Source organism: Numenius arquata, chromosome 7, assembly GCF_964106895.1.
Source record: "Numenius arquata chromosome 7, bNumArq3.hap1.1, whole genome shotgun sequence".
NCBI classification, from domain to species: Eukaryota; Metazoa; Chordata; class Aves; order Charadriiformes; family Scolopacidae; genus Numenius; species Numenius arquata.
The window spans coordinates 15,549,845-15,562,351 of NC_133582.1; the positions used below are offsets into that span (position 1 = coordinate 15,549,845).

Consider the following 12,507-nt stretch of genomic DNA (forward strand, 5'->3'; position numbering starts at 1 on the left):
TCACAAGTATTTTTCTGTACTTCTGTGAAAGTGCTTTTTAACAGCTTATGAACATTTTTTTTAAAGCCAAAAGAATGTTTCCAAGCCATTCACATGTGCAAGAAGTGCTTTTATTCTTGCCTTAAGTGAAAGCCATCAAGATCTGTAAAAAGCTGAGTGGAAAATAGTGCTCTACCTTGCAGCAGGCAGGAAACCCAGCTGGCGATCACGGCTCGAAGGTCCCACAGTCAATAATCTTGCAGGGTACCGTAGGCCTTTCATTATACGTAGGTACGACTTCCAGTCTCTGGAGGACCTCTGTGCCCTCGATCAGTTGCCTACAGGGGGGGTAGAAAGTGCATATATGATCTGTCTCCATCCAGGGCAAGCTCCACAGCCTCCATCTTGTGTAGGGCCGTAAGAAACCATGGATGCCACCAATGATCTGGAAAGCTTCATACCATATCCCACCCCATCCCATCCAGCACAGTGGTTCCAAGTGGGGATGTCAGAAGGACTGAGCAGAGGAGAGCTGGAAAGTGCCCGGCTGTCCTCGTCGTATACTGCGGCTGCTTTTTGCTCCCTCAGGATTAAACTTCCACTAGATTTAAGAGGCCCTGGCGATAAGATCACGGATGCCGCACCTTTCAAATTGCGCAGATCCGGTGGCAAGGCAGAAACTGGGGGTGAACACCACCAGCCAGCAATCGCTTTTGGTTTGTTCTCTGTAAGTTAGACAGTTGTGCTATTCCCTTCCTTTAAAATGCTATCTTTCTCCATGATGCCGTTACATGGAAACAGCACTGTGAATTTCTCGCTCTGTGGTAATACATATACATTTTACTCTCTTATATCAAGCAAACTGCTCAGAGCAATAGTCTTTCTTATTATATTCCTGAAAATCTAAAAATCTTAACAGGGCCAGCTGTGTACATTGACCTACTGAGAATAAACTCTCAGCATGCGTTTGCTAAAATAATTTCTTTCAGCTTGTGAGGGCAGAGTGGAGCCGAGCCCCCATCTGTAAGGGCCCACCTTTGGCTGGCATGGAGCTATGTAGCCATCAGTTTGTAGCCTCCATCCTGGAGAGGCCCTGGCAGCTCTGCCATAGGGTTTTCCAGCTTGAGCAAGGCAGGCCAGGGCAAAGAAAGGGAGGGATGGGTGTTGCTAGGTACTTCAAATCTGACTTGTCCATCCTCCCCCTGGCCAGAGGCAGCTGCTGTAGGGATTTCATGGATGTTTCCTCCCGAGCAGCAATGTCCCGTGGGACCAGGGTGACCTCCTGCGCAAGCTTGTGCATACCTACCCGAAAGCCACGTATTTTTTGTCCAGGTATGGAGCTGGCTGGAGGGTGATGTAGAACTGCGAGCCATTGCTGTGCCGGCCCTTGTTGGCCATCCCGAGGACCCCTCTTCCCTTGTGACAGACGGAGAAGCTTTCATCTAGGGAAAGAGTTCATGGATGAAAGGCTGCAGTGGTGTTGCTCCCTTTGCTGCTATTCACCACACAGCTCCCTCCTACCAGCTCCAGCAGGCCCCCCTTTCCTTGTTCCCTGCTCTCCCTTTCCCTTCTCCTGTTCCCCCAAAGGTCTCATCAAGTCTCATGCAGGCAAAGTCCGGTTTGAGTCAATGACTTTCCTAGAAAGAGCTTCCCACCACTGCCTAATGCTTGAGCCAGTGAGGAAGCTAATGAAAAAATATCCATAAAAAAGCACTCCAGGTATTTCAGAGTATTAGAGCCACAGCAATGATGCCTCTGGCTTCCCCTTGTTGGTCTGTAATGCCTCTTGCCGGAGCAGCTCGGGGCACTTCGCACAGCATTTCCCCACAGCTTCTTGGGATTATTCCCACTGTACGGAGGAGGAAAGCATGAGGCAGAGTGGATGCTCCAAGAAGGGTGAAGTGGAGAAGATGCCCTATGAGCACAGTCATGGCTGTGAGGACAGGACATGCCTGGCTGGGGCAGGATGCCCAGCTGCTCCCTGTGCTTGATGAATCTCACTGGAGGGTGAGCAGGAGACTTGTTTAGCCAAATTAAATGACAGAGCTGAATAAACGAACAGCAGATATTTAGTTCAGGAGGCTGGGGTGCTCCCAGAGCAGAAGCTTTGTTCTGGGGTGAGGAGGGAGACGATGGGAGCAAGAACCATGAGGAGATGAAGAGAATCCTCCATGCCAGCTGAGGAAGGACTGGTGAGGGAGAGAAGTGGCTCTCAAGAGGGATGACTGGGGAAGGATAGGCATTAGGCATGCTTGGGTTTGGGGAATGATGGCAAGGACTTGATTCCTTCTTCTCCAGGGAGGGGAGCCCAGCTATGAGTTGGGGAACAGGGAGTCCACTGATCCTGACCTCCTCCATCATCTATCTCTGACCTTGTCACACTGAGCAATCAAGAGCCCCGTGGAGCTCTCAACAAGCTTGAAGGAGATGGTAGAAATATTTAGATTTTATTGTTCTCTGATTTTTTTTTTAAATTCTTTTTACCCTGTTTGAGTGCCCTTCTCAGAACTGATTCATAAAATGGTAATTAAATTTTAACTGAACAGTTACTCCCTGACCACTGCCTTGCGGTTTGCAAAATGACTTCAGCAGACTAATTTTGGAGTAGGATGCTTTGTCCTATGACATGACGCTCCGATCCCAGTGATTCTCTGTAATTACCTCAGTCCTTTCAGCTCATTACAGTAAAATGTGGTTGCGTCCCATTAATTTCAGCAAGCGTTGCAGTGCCCAGACGTGTGCCAAGCGCAGAGTCTCCTGGAACATTTCTGGCTGACAGGGGCATCTCTCACCCTTTTCAGATATCAAAGATATTTGTCCTCTGCCCTCAGTGTAAAATAGTTTGGCGGGAAGTACTGGGAAAGCAATCTAAGCCTTAAATAAAATATAAAGGCATACCCAAGCGAACACCTTTCTCAAGGATGAAAAGCAGCTTTTAATTAAAAAGGGGGAGGAGAAGAATTAGCAATCCTCTCCTTTAATACATCAACACGTGGAGTATGTGCAATATGGGTAATAAAACTCTTCCAGGGACACTTTCAAGGTTGACAGATTCGAAATTAAATCCACCTTAAAATTACTTAAGCGGTTTTTGATGCATTGTCACCTTCCCACATGACATGGCAGCTTCTTTCCTGGGTAGCACAGGAAAAGCACAAGCTCTGCCTGGACGAAGAGGACGGAGCCGGGAACAAAACGCTGCACGCTGGGCTGGGGCTTTATGCCTCAACCCGGGCAGCACATGTGGGGCCACGGCTCTCCTGTATCCAGAGGAGCCTATGCACCCTCAGACTCGTTTGCTTCCATGGGTGATTGCTACCCGAACAGAAAGTGCGAAGAGTGTGAGATGTGAGCTAGCACAGATCTAATGGGCAGCACTGCTGGAAAAGAGGATTCACAAACTTTTAAATCCTTGGTGATGTCCACCTTACAAACAATTTAACAGCTAGCCCTAGTTTTGTCTGACACTAGCTTATGTCCTTGCTGAGATGTGCATGTCCTGAGAGTCCAGGCTTGCTGCTATTTCAGGAGCCGCAGCATCAAAGAAGTGACTTTTGACCCTTCCATTCCACTCTAGGCAGAGCGTAGCATTTACTGCCTTAAATCTCGCACACTGGGCTTCCACTTCCAGCAGCTTGAGACTCGGGCAGAGCTGGCCCGTGACCTTCCTCCATCTGTCCTGGGGTTTTGCTCCGCCTGTCCTGGGGCCTCGAGGTGAGAGCGGTTTCTCCTCACGAGCAGGCTCTTCAGCCTCTTGGAAAAGAAAGTTTTCAGCCACACTTGTCATTTCTGATCTCACTGTTGGCTGCTGCCCAGCCTGCTCAAATGTCAACTCGTTTGCGCCATTGGCAGTGGGAAAGCTTTTATATAAGGGAACATAAATCAGTTTCAAAAGTGCTTTAACTGTCATAAAACATCTTTATGGGTAGCATTTAATCTAAACAGAAGATCCCAAATATCTATGTCAATTATATGGGTTGTTTTTCTTAAATATTGCATGGTATAATGTTCTCTTTCTCTTTACATTTTATTACTTTATACCAGTGTGAGGGAACCTTTTTTGTTCCCTAAACTTAGCTCGTGTTTGTCATTTCTCGACTTTCACGGGTTTATGGGAGATTGGGAAGTAACTCCCCTCACCGCCACAGACTCACATAACCGCTGGCAGTGATGCCTGCGGTGTCTCCAAGCCTGAAAAGCTGCCTGAGGTCCAGGAAATGTAGAGTTAAAGCCATCTTAATTCCATAGCTTTAAATGCATTTAAACAAGTGCTATCGGGTGTCTGGAGATCTGTAGCTAATCCACTTCTACATTCCTAAGGTCCTGTCCACAAAGGTGTTGGCAGTTGGAAGCAGGAGAGCGGGTGACCATCAGCCCTCGTTCAGGCAGGGAGAAGGGGCTGATGGAGCTGAGCCTCGTCAGAGGAGGGGGCTGAGGTTACAGATCAAAAAATGACCTTGCTAAAGCAGTCCTCTTGTGCTAATGCAAATGGATAATAATTCTGACTGAAAAGCAAACGCTTTTGCTTTAGGGAGATGAAAGGAAATTCCCAGGTTATTCTGTGAGTAAGATCAGGTAAAGATTTTGATTTTTGCAGAAATTTGCCATTACGCAGTAAGATAGCTGAGGAACCATACCTTCAAAGGTGGGACCATAAATTGACTCTCCTTCATCTCCGTTTCCATTTATGATGTCTGCAGGGTAGATAAAAGTAACCATCAGAGACAAGGTTTATCACAGGTGTTATTTGGAGTTGTCAGCGAGTAGCTCAGCCAATGTCAGAGACCTGGGCTGCGCATCAGCCTCGGGGAACAACTACATCCATCTTTCTGTTTTACTACCAAAATTTTATCAGACCTTTGGGAAGAGCTCTGCTTCCATCCCAAGATACGGTCTCTCTATGGTGAGCTATTTCACATGGTGCATTTAGTTGCTGCCCAATGTCTGTTGGAGGGAGCAGGATTAGAACAAGGAAGGATGAAAATGCGGCTGTGGTGTTATGGTGAGTTGAGACTACTAACTTGTCTAAGAAAAGAGATTTGATAAGAGAGAAACTCCTATGGAACCAGATTTCTGATGGGTGAGACACTAAAGAAATCTGATGCATCTATTTTTTTAACTTTTTTTTTTTTTTTTTAAAGAAGTTGGTTGTGTTACTTTGTCTAGACATTGTCTTACACCAGTTGGGTTATGGTTAGTCCTCTACAGTAGCAAGCTCGTAATTTCAGGTTGCTTTGATGGACTACATAGATATCTGCATAGTTATTCATGGGAAGAAGGAAGTGTATCCTCAAAGTATAAACTTAAAATGGATTTAAGCACTCACATTTGGAGCAGGCAAGACGGATGTAGGTAAGAAATATAGGTAGATAAGATGGATGACAGACCAAAAGGGAATAATGAAGGAAATGCCTTCTGATACACTATCTCGACTTTCCTGGGGATGTCGGGCAGGCTGCATGACCCGTCATCGTTCCTACTGTCTTTCTCCTCAATGCCAAACTCCAGGCATAGCACTGGCATTCGAACAACTCACCAGCACGTTTGGAAGGGCTCTGACACTTGGCTAAAGGCCTCTGTAAATTAATCTCTCCGTAAAACAAGTAATATGTTTTCTATGGGTATTCTTAGTGTTTTCATGTTTCCAATTATTTTCCTGATTACTTACCAAAGACCTTCACAAAAAAGAGTTAATGCTTTCAATTAGTTTCCTAAATTCTTTTGAAGAGGTCTTGGATAATCAAAAGAACAAATTATCCAAACTTTTCCTATGTTTAGAAAGTGAGATGGCTAAAAGAGAAAATGTTGTCTGTTTTATATATATATATATATTAATTAAGAGCCTGTCTTGCAGAGATCAGCTTTGTCATGCAGTTCAACTACATCTCTCTGGATGAAGGCTGTTACTCATGCAGATCATCCAGCCCCCACTTCTGCTGTAACTTGGATTTACTCAGGACATGTGGAAACACACCTCCTCCTTGGATCCATCCGTTTTTCACAAGGCGATGAAAAAGGGAGTTTTTGTAGGTGAGCTCTCGGCCATCGCAGAGAGACTTTGCTCCTCCGACACACAGGGCACGGAAATTCTCACAGGTCCTGGGACATGCATCTGAAAAGAGCTGCAAAAGCGAGAAGAGAAAAACACGTGTGAAATTCCTAGCTACATCGAGTGAAATTCCTAGCTGACGTCCACTGACCAGATTTCTGTTCCCCCTCCTTCGGCGGGTGAAACCACTGCGCTGGGTGTGCTTTTGCTTTTCTCCTCTCTAACATACCTCAAAGAGCAGCCTCCCGATGGGCTGTTCCTCAATGGCTATCTCCAGGTACACGAACACGTGCTGTTTAAAGCAGAAAAACAAATGCCGTGAGGGAAAGGCCAGCTCTCCATGCTGCACTCACTTCCTAATGCAGGCCAGGGTCCAGCTGCCTGGCACGAATGGGCTCAGAAAATGTCCATGGGATTGACACTGCACAGCAGCATTCCTACTGTTTCGTTTAAATAAACAAAAGAGTAGGATGTTTAACTTCATTCTGGGCAGAAATAACTCTAACAGTGTGTTAAAGTGAACTACTGGGCAGCCCTGAAGCGGTTAGTACGTCTCAGGCATCAGGGCTAGTGCTTGCCCCTTCCTGGCTGCTGAGAGGCACACAGGGTCTGCTGTCCTCAGCAGGTCACGCTCCCCGCTGGCCACTCCATCCCCAGCTCTGGCTCTGCCATGACAGGCCAGAAACCAAGAAACTGCCACCGCTGTTCTCATTCTCCTTCCTCCTCATGGTACTTGCCCTTTCATAGAATCATAGAGTCATTTTGGTTGAAGGGACTTTTAAGATCACCTAGTCCAACCATTAACCTAACACTGCCAAGCTACCACTAAACCATGTCCCTCAGCACCACGTCTACCCATCTTTTAAATACCTCCAGGGATGGTGACTCAACCACGTCCCTGGGCAGCCTGTTCCAATGCTTGATAACCCTTTCAGTGAAAGAAATTTTTCCTAATATCCAATCTAAACCTCCCCTGGCACAACTTGGGGCCATCTCCTCTTGTCCTATTGCCTGTTACTTGGGAGAAGAGACCGACCCCCACCCCACTACTACCTCCTTTCAAGTAGTTGTAGACAGCGATAAGGTCTGTCATCTGACAACCTCTCCAGCCACTTGCAGACCTTGTACTCTTATAAAACAGTGCTACTTGCCTGGCTGTTTTTCAGATATTTGCTGTAGAAATCCTCAGCAATTGCTTGGTAAAGTGCCTTGGGCTTAAAGTCGCGATAGTCCCACTCACGGTAAGACCACTTGACCAGCTTCTTCTCGTCCCCCAGCAGCTGGCCATCAATGAAACACATCACTGAGGAGGCATATGCCCACACCTCACCTCTCAGTTCCTGCATTTCAGAGGGAAAACAAAGCCTCCAGGGATTATTTACACATTTAGTGAAGAAGCAATCAGTAATAATCTACCGCACCTGTGGTATTTTTATGCCTTTCCTACTTTTCAAACCACAGATCGGGAAGGGGTTGGGCAGCAGCTTTCAGTGAGTTGTGCTGATGCTGCACACTGTTACGTGTCCTAAAGCTCTGCATCCCACTGCTGTGGGACGTTATCATGATGACAGTCTCCTGTGTGTCACTTTAGGGGCAGCTCAGACTGAATAGGAAAAGTGCCTAGAGAGCCCCATCCTGCCTCTGGGATCTCTGAGGATACTGAATAAATTGGGGTGGAAAAGCTCACTTCCGAAGCCTGTAGATGGCATCAAGCTGGGAGATGCTGCAGCCCCAGGGAGAGGACTTGTGTCTGAAATAACCTGAGGAAGCGAGAGTTACCTTCTTTTTCTCCTGTAAATATTCATGCCATGCAAATTCTACTAAAGGCTGTATTACAGGATCTGCAAACTTGCTTGGAAACTTCAGCTTCAGAGCCTAGATTTTCAAGGTAAGGAAAAAAAAAAAAATTGCTTACAAGCAGTTTAATACCACCCCCATCCTATCAGAGCTTGTATTTCCTCATGAACTACAACCTAAGCCACGTTCTAATCCAGTTATTGCACTGCACCCCTTGTGCCTCTGCTGTAATTCCTGACACTTGCAGAAGTACATGCAAATCGCTCTAAATCCCCTTTTGCAGATGTGGTGGGTGTCTTTTTTTTATATGAAGGGCTGCTTCACAAATATTGAATTATGCTGGCACTCTCCCACCATGAGATGAATATAAGCAGCGAGACATTCAAAGATGTTGCTGAGCATCATCAACTGCATTTTTGCATGCATTTTGCATACACAGGGAGTCACACTCCCCTACTGTCCCAGGAGATGGGGCTCAGGGCCTTGGGGCAAGCGAGTGGCTCTGTGAAGGCTGCGAGGTGAAAGTTTCCAGTCCCTGTTGCTTGTACCATTGCCTCTGGAGCACACTTATTCAGATGTGGGACCTTGCTGCCCATCAGTTTAGCCTCATCTCCACGTGGGCTGTGGCACGCAAGTGTCACAAGCTGTGGCTTAAAGCCAGCCCAGCTGGCCTAAAGTGAAGAAGTGACTTTCTGTTCAGCTCACGGTCCCTGTGGCTATCGTTGGGACGGTGGCTGGAAAAAAAACAAGGAGAAAAGCCAAGAGGCACCTCTGCTGCAGCTACTGGCTTGGCTTGTCCTGAGGGCTGCTGAGAGGCAGCAGAGCTTTGGCAGCTGTACGCAATGCTGGCGAACAAGTCTGGAAGATAAACTCCTAGGGGCAGGGGGTGTGTGAAGGTCAGCATTGTGCACCCCACGGTGGGCTGCGCACTCCACATCCACTGCACGGAAAACTCTGCGACACCCCATGAGGTTTGCAGCTTTTTGATTTCTCATTTGCACCAACAGAGCTGCATTAAGGGACTTGCCATAAGCTGCTGAGCAAGTCGGGCAGAGCTTTGGTGCGCCTGGAATCTCATTAGGCATCACACAGCTGTAAAGTTTCTTGGAGGTGTAGGAACAAGGAGGCAAGGATGCTGCAATGGAGATCCCCCCGGCCCTGAGCCCATAAAGCCTCAATGCCTCTGCCTGCGCCTGGCAGCACCAAAGAAGAGCAGAGACCTGAAAATCTGAATACTTTCTTCCTAAAAGCTGCCGTTGCCAGGTGCAGGCATTCTTCTGCTTATCTACTTCCAGCCCACACCGCTCCTCACTGCTCCCGACCCAGCGCTGGGGTTGAAGCCCAGGGGTTACCTCTGCTGTGCACTTGGCCACGTGGAAAGCTGGGTCCTGGAGCAGCCCCACCACTGTCACCCCCACCCGCTGGGGGCCCATGGCACCCCGGCCACCAGGAGTGAGTCCGTCAACAGAGCCCAGCTCCACGGCAACGCCGGACACAACACACACACATCCCCCCCTTCTGCATCTCTAAGCAGTTCCCAAGGCTAACGTAAGCGGGTTTCAACCATGCCAGAGGGTGGGAAATACTCTGATTTATGTTTTCCCTTGAAGGAAGGAAAACAAAGTTACAGAGAAAGCATGTGGCAGAGCAGAGGACTGAAGCCAGCTCTTTCCAGAGCTCATGACGGATGCTGTCAGTCCAGGATCGTTTAGAAGAAAGGATGAGGATCCTATTGCTAACAGCGGCTAATAGCAGATGCCCAGCAAAAAGTGTTAAGAACAAGCAAACATGAGAGCAGTGCTTCCCCATTGCTCTCCCAGCCTCCGGTGAACCTCTGCTCAAGCATTTCCCAGTATCCGTGTGTTCAATTCCCCTTTAGTGGCTCTTTTTCATGCGAACTTCTTTGCTTTTCAGACAAATGTAAAAACCCGGCACCCACAAAATCCCGTGGCAATGAGATTTACAGCTTAATTACAACCTGTGTGAAGTCTGCATCTCCTTTTGACGCGGAAACTCCCGCCCGCAGCTGTATTCGCTGGGTGCTGCTGAGACCTCATTCCCACTGGCAGCCCGGGCAGAGCGGTACGGCACATCCAGGGGCAGCTCCAGAGGGGTCCCAGCTCCCACGACAAAGCTTTGTGCCCTTTCAGGCATGATGATGCAGCACCTGTGAAAGCGGTTTTGTGGGACAGCTGTAGGTTCAAGCACAGCTGGGTCAGGTCCCTTTTCAGCTCTGAGCAAGGTGAATTTTAGGAGACACTGCTGCTGGAAGTGACAAGACTGAATTGTATGTCACAGCAAAAATTTGAGTAATTTTTAGTGATGTCATGGAGCAACAGAACAATCAAGAAATATTTAGCTGGGTTTTTTTACTGATAATTTCTAGGCATGGAAATTCTTACTGTCATTGTGGGCAAGAAAGGGAATTAACTATAAACATGCCACTAATGGTCAATTAATAGTCAAAGTCAAGAAGAAAAGCAACAGTTAGCCAAATAAGCTTAATATTATTAGCCAACAAGCCACTAATATCACTAGCTGTACAGGACTGTTTCCTACAAATTTGTGACGGGCTTTTTCAAAAAACAGAGCAAGCCAAGAGCCACTGATTACTTGCTGCCTCTATCCATTCTGGCTTTTATTTCTCCTTTTTTTTTTTGCATCACTTTGTAATTCGGGTACATTAAAATCTATTCAACAGGCCGCCAATTATCTGAATTATATTCATCAAAATCTTAAACTGCATGATTATTATTCATTTTGGCCTCTTTCTGCTACTTGTTTATGACAATACATTGTTCTTCTGCGAGCTCATTCGTATTTCTCAGATGAGCATAAATGTTAAGAGCGTGTTAAGAGTCAGATGGGACTTTGCCAGCTCCTCCGTGCTCCACCAGCTGCAGAGACGTGCCGTGCTGCATTCAGTTCAGAGAGAATGACAATTACCATGAATAAAAGCATCGAAAGAAGCGTAGAATAGTTTGGATTGGAAGGGACCTTTAAAGATCATCTAGTCCAACCCCCTGCAATAAGCAGGGACGTCTTCAACTAGATCAGGTTGCTCAGAGCCCCATCCAACCTGACCTCGAGTATTTCCAGGGATGAGGCATCTACCACCTCTCTGGGCAACCTGTTCCAGTGTTCCACCACCCTTGGTGTAAAAAATGTCTTCCCTATATCTAGTCTAAATCTAACCTCTTTTAGTTTAAAGCCATTACCCTTTGTCCTATTGCAACAGGCCCTGTGAAAAATTCATTCTCCATCTTTTTTTATTATCCCCCTTTAAGTACTGGAAGGCTGCTATAAGGCCTCCCTGGAGCCTTCTCCAGGCTGAACAGCCCCAACTCTCTCAGCCTGTCCTCATGGGAGAGATGAAAGCACAGGAAAGCACAAGAAGTTGCACAGCACATTTAAACAATGACACTGAAACCCTTCCAAAGGCATTGGGTCAATGATTAGGAACGTATCCCATGCGAGCTTTCAGTTAAGGTGAAGTGGGAAAAGACTAAAAAAACCAACAAACCAGCACACTAGGGTAGGTCTTAGCAAACACCAGCCATGAACTTGATCATGATGACTAACCAGCTAAGAAAGTACAACAAGCATTTTACAAATAAAGAGATGCAAGTCAAACTCTTCCCTAGGCGACTGGCAAGATCGATGCCAGGCTCAACACTCCTAACTTTAACCTGTGAACACACATTCAGTTTGAGAGAGTTCATGGCCAGGTAGTCATCTCCTCGCCCACTGAGATGCCAAGAGGTAATTGCTGTAAAACCCCTAGCAGTGCTTTTTAAGTCTGTCTGAGCAGAAAAGAGAGCGTAAAACAAGTATAAAAAAAACCCTTGCAAAGTAACACATGCTGGGTTGAAGCTTTTCCTGCTGTCAGGATAATTTGCTTTCCCAGCTCATATGAAATATTCTGACATTCATTTATCAAAAATAAGATGCTGGACTGAAGGCGCGTTGGTCTAATCCACACTGCCAGCACCTGGGCTTCCATGGACAGAACAGCAAACTCTCCTGAACTTTAGAGTGCTGAGATCAAGAAATGCTACTTACAGCTAAACCGTGAATACAACTGGCAAGCAGCGTTAAGTATACACACAGTACTCATATACCCGCTTAACACAGCGTGTTTCCTCGACCCCTCAGGAAATTGTTTCAACTTTCACCTGAGGAATCAGCCAAAATCTTCAGAAAAAGCCAATACTTCATAAACCTACATTTGAAAAAAACAAAAGTAAAATCCTCTTAGAGTTTAACTACACCAGGCAACTTACAACTGGAGTAGAAGAAACACAATAGTGTTAATTTCTCACAAAAATGGACCTTTCTGTAGCCTACTTCTTTGCCTGCATTTATGTCCAAAACCCTAATCTCATTTTAACATAGTAAGCAGTGAGATGGATTTGCTAAGAAGATTACTCTATGTGAGAAAAGGAGAAGCTAAGGTGTTTACTGCCTAAGGAGTAAAGATACTTAGAGAGATGCTTTGAAATGTTAGTTTTTCAGGCATGCATTTTTTTGCTAAATAGTTCTTAGCGGCAGCTGGACTCAACAGCAAAGCTGAAGGGGTTTCCTTTCAAATTCAAGACAATCCCAGGCTTCAGTTGCAGCCTTAAAAATGCACACACAGAAGAGGGATTTATTTTCACCTTTAATAGAAATGCATTCACTAG

The 12,507-nt window shown here is 46.4% G+C and overlaps 1 protein-coding gene across 1 annotated transcript; it reads right to left on the reverse strand.

Moving 5' to 3' along the window:
• Positions 1–205: 205 nt before the first annotated feature.
• PPIL6 (peptidylprolyl isomerase like 6) lies at positions 206–9,258 on the reverse strand. Its single transcript, XM_074150816.1, has 8 exons — positions 9,178–9,258; positions 7,808–7,903; positions 7,180–7,368; positions 6,258–6,320; positions 5,954–6,101; positions 4,617–4,673; positions 1,286–1,421; positions 206–317 (listed from the first exon to the last, which is right to left on the reverse strand). Exons 1-8 carry the CDS (start codon positions 9,256–9,258, stop codon positions 206–208), a joined length of 882 nt encoding a protein of 293 aa, XP_074006917.1.
• Between the last annotated feature and the right edge of the window lie 3,249 nt (positions 9,259–12,507).

What these genes read in the sequence shown, in the direction of transcription:
- PPIL6 (XM_074150816.1), bottom strand. Translation starts at nt 9,258, where the DNA reads ATGGGCCCCCAGCGGGTGGGGGTGACAGTGGTGGGGCTGCTCCAGGAC. An exon ending in ATTTACAGGAGAAAAAGAAG is followed by an intron (nt 7,369 to 7,807) that starts GTAACTCTCGCT and finishes TCTGAAATGCAG; the next exon opens with GAACTGAGAGGTGAGGTGTG. An exon ending in TTATGGTCCCACCTTTGAAG is followed by an intron (nt 1,422 to 4,616) that starts GTATGGTTCCTC and finishes CTCTTTCCCTAG; the next exon opens with ATGAAAGCTTCTCCGTCTGT.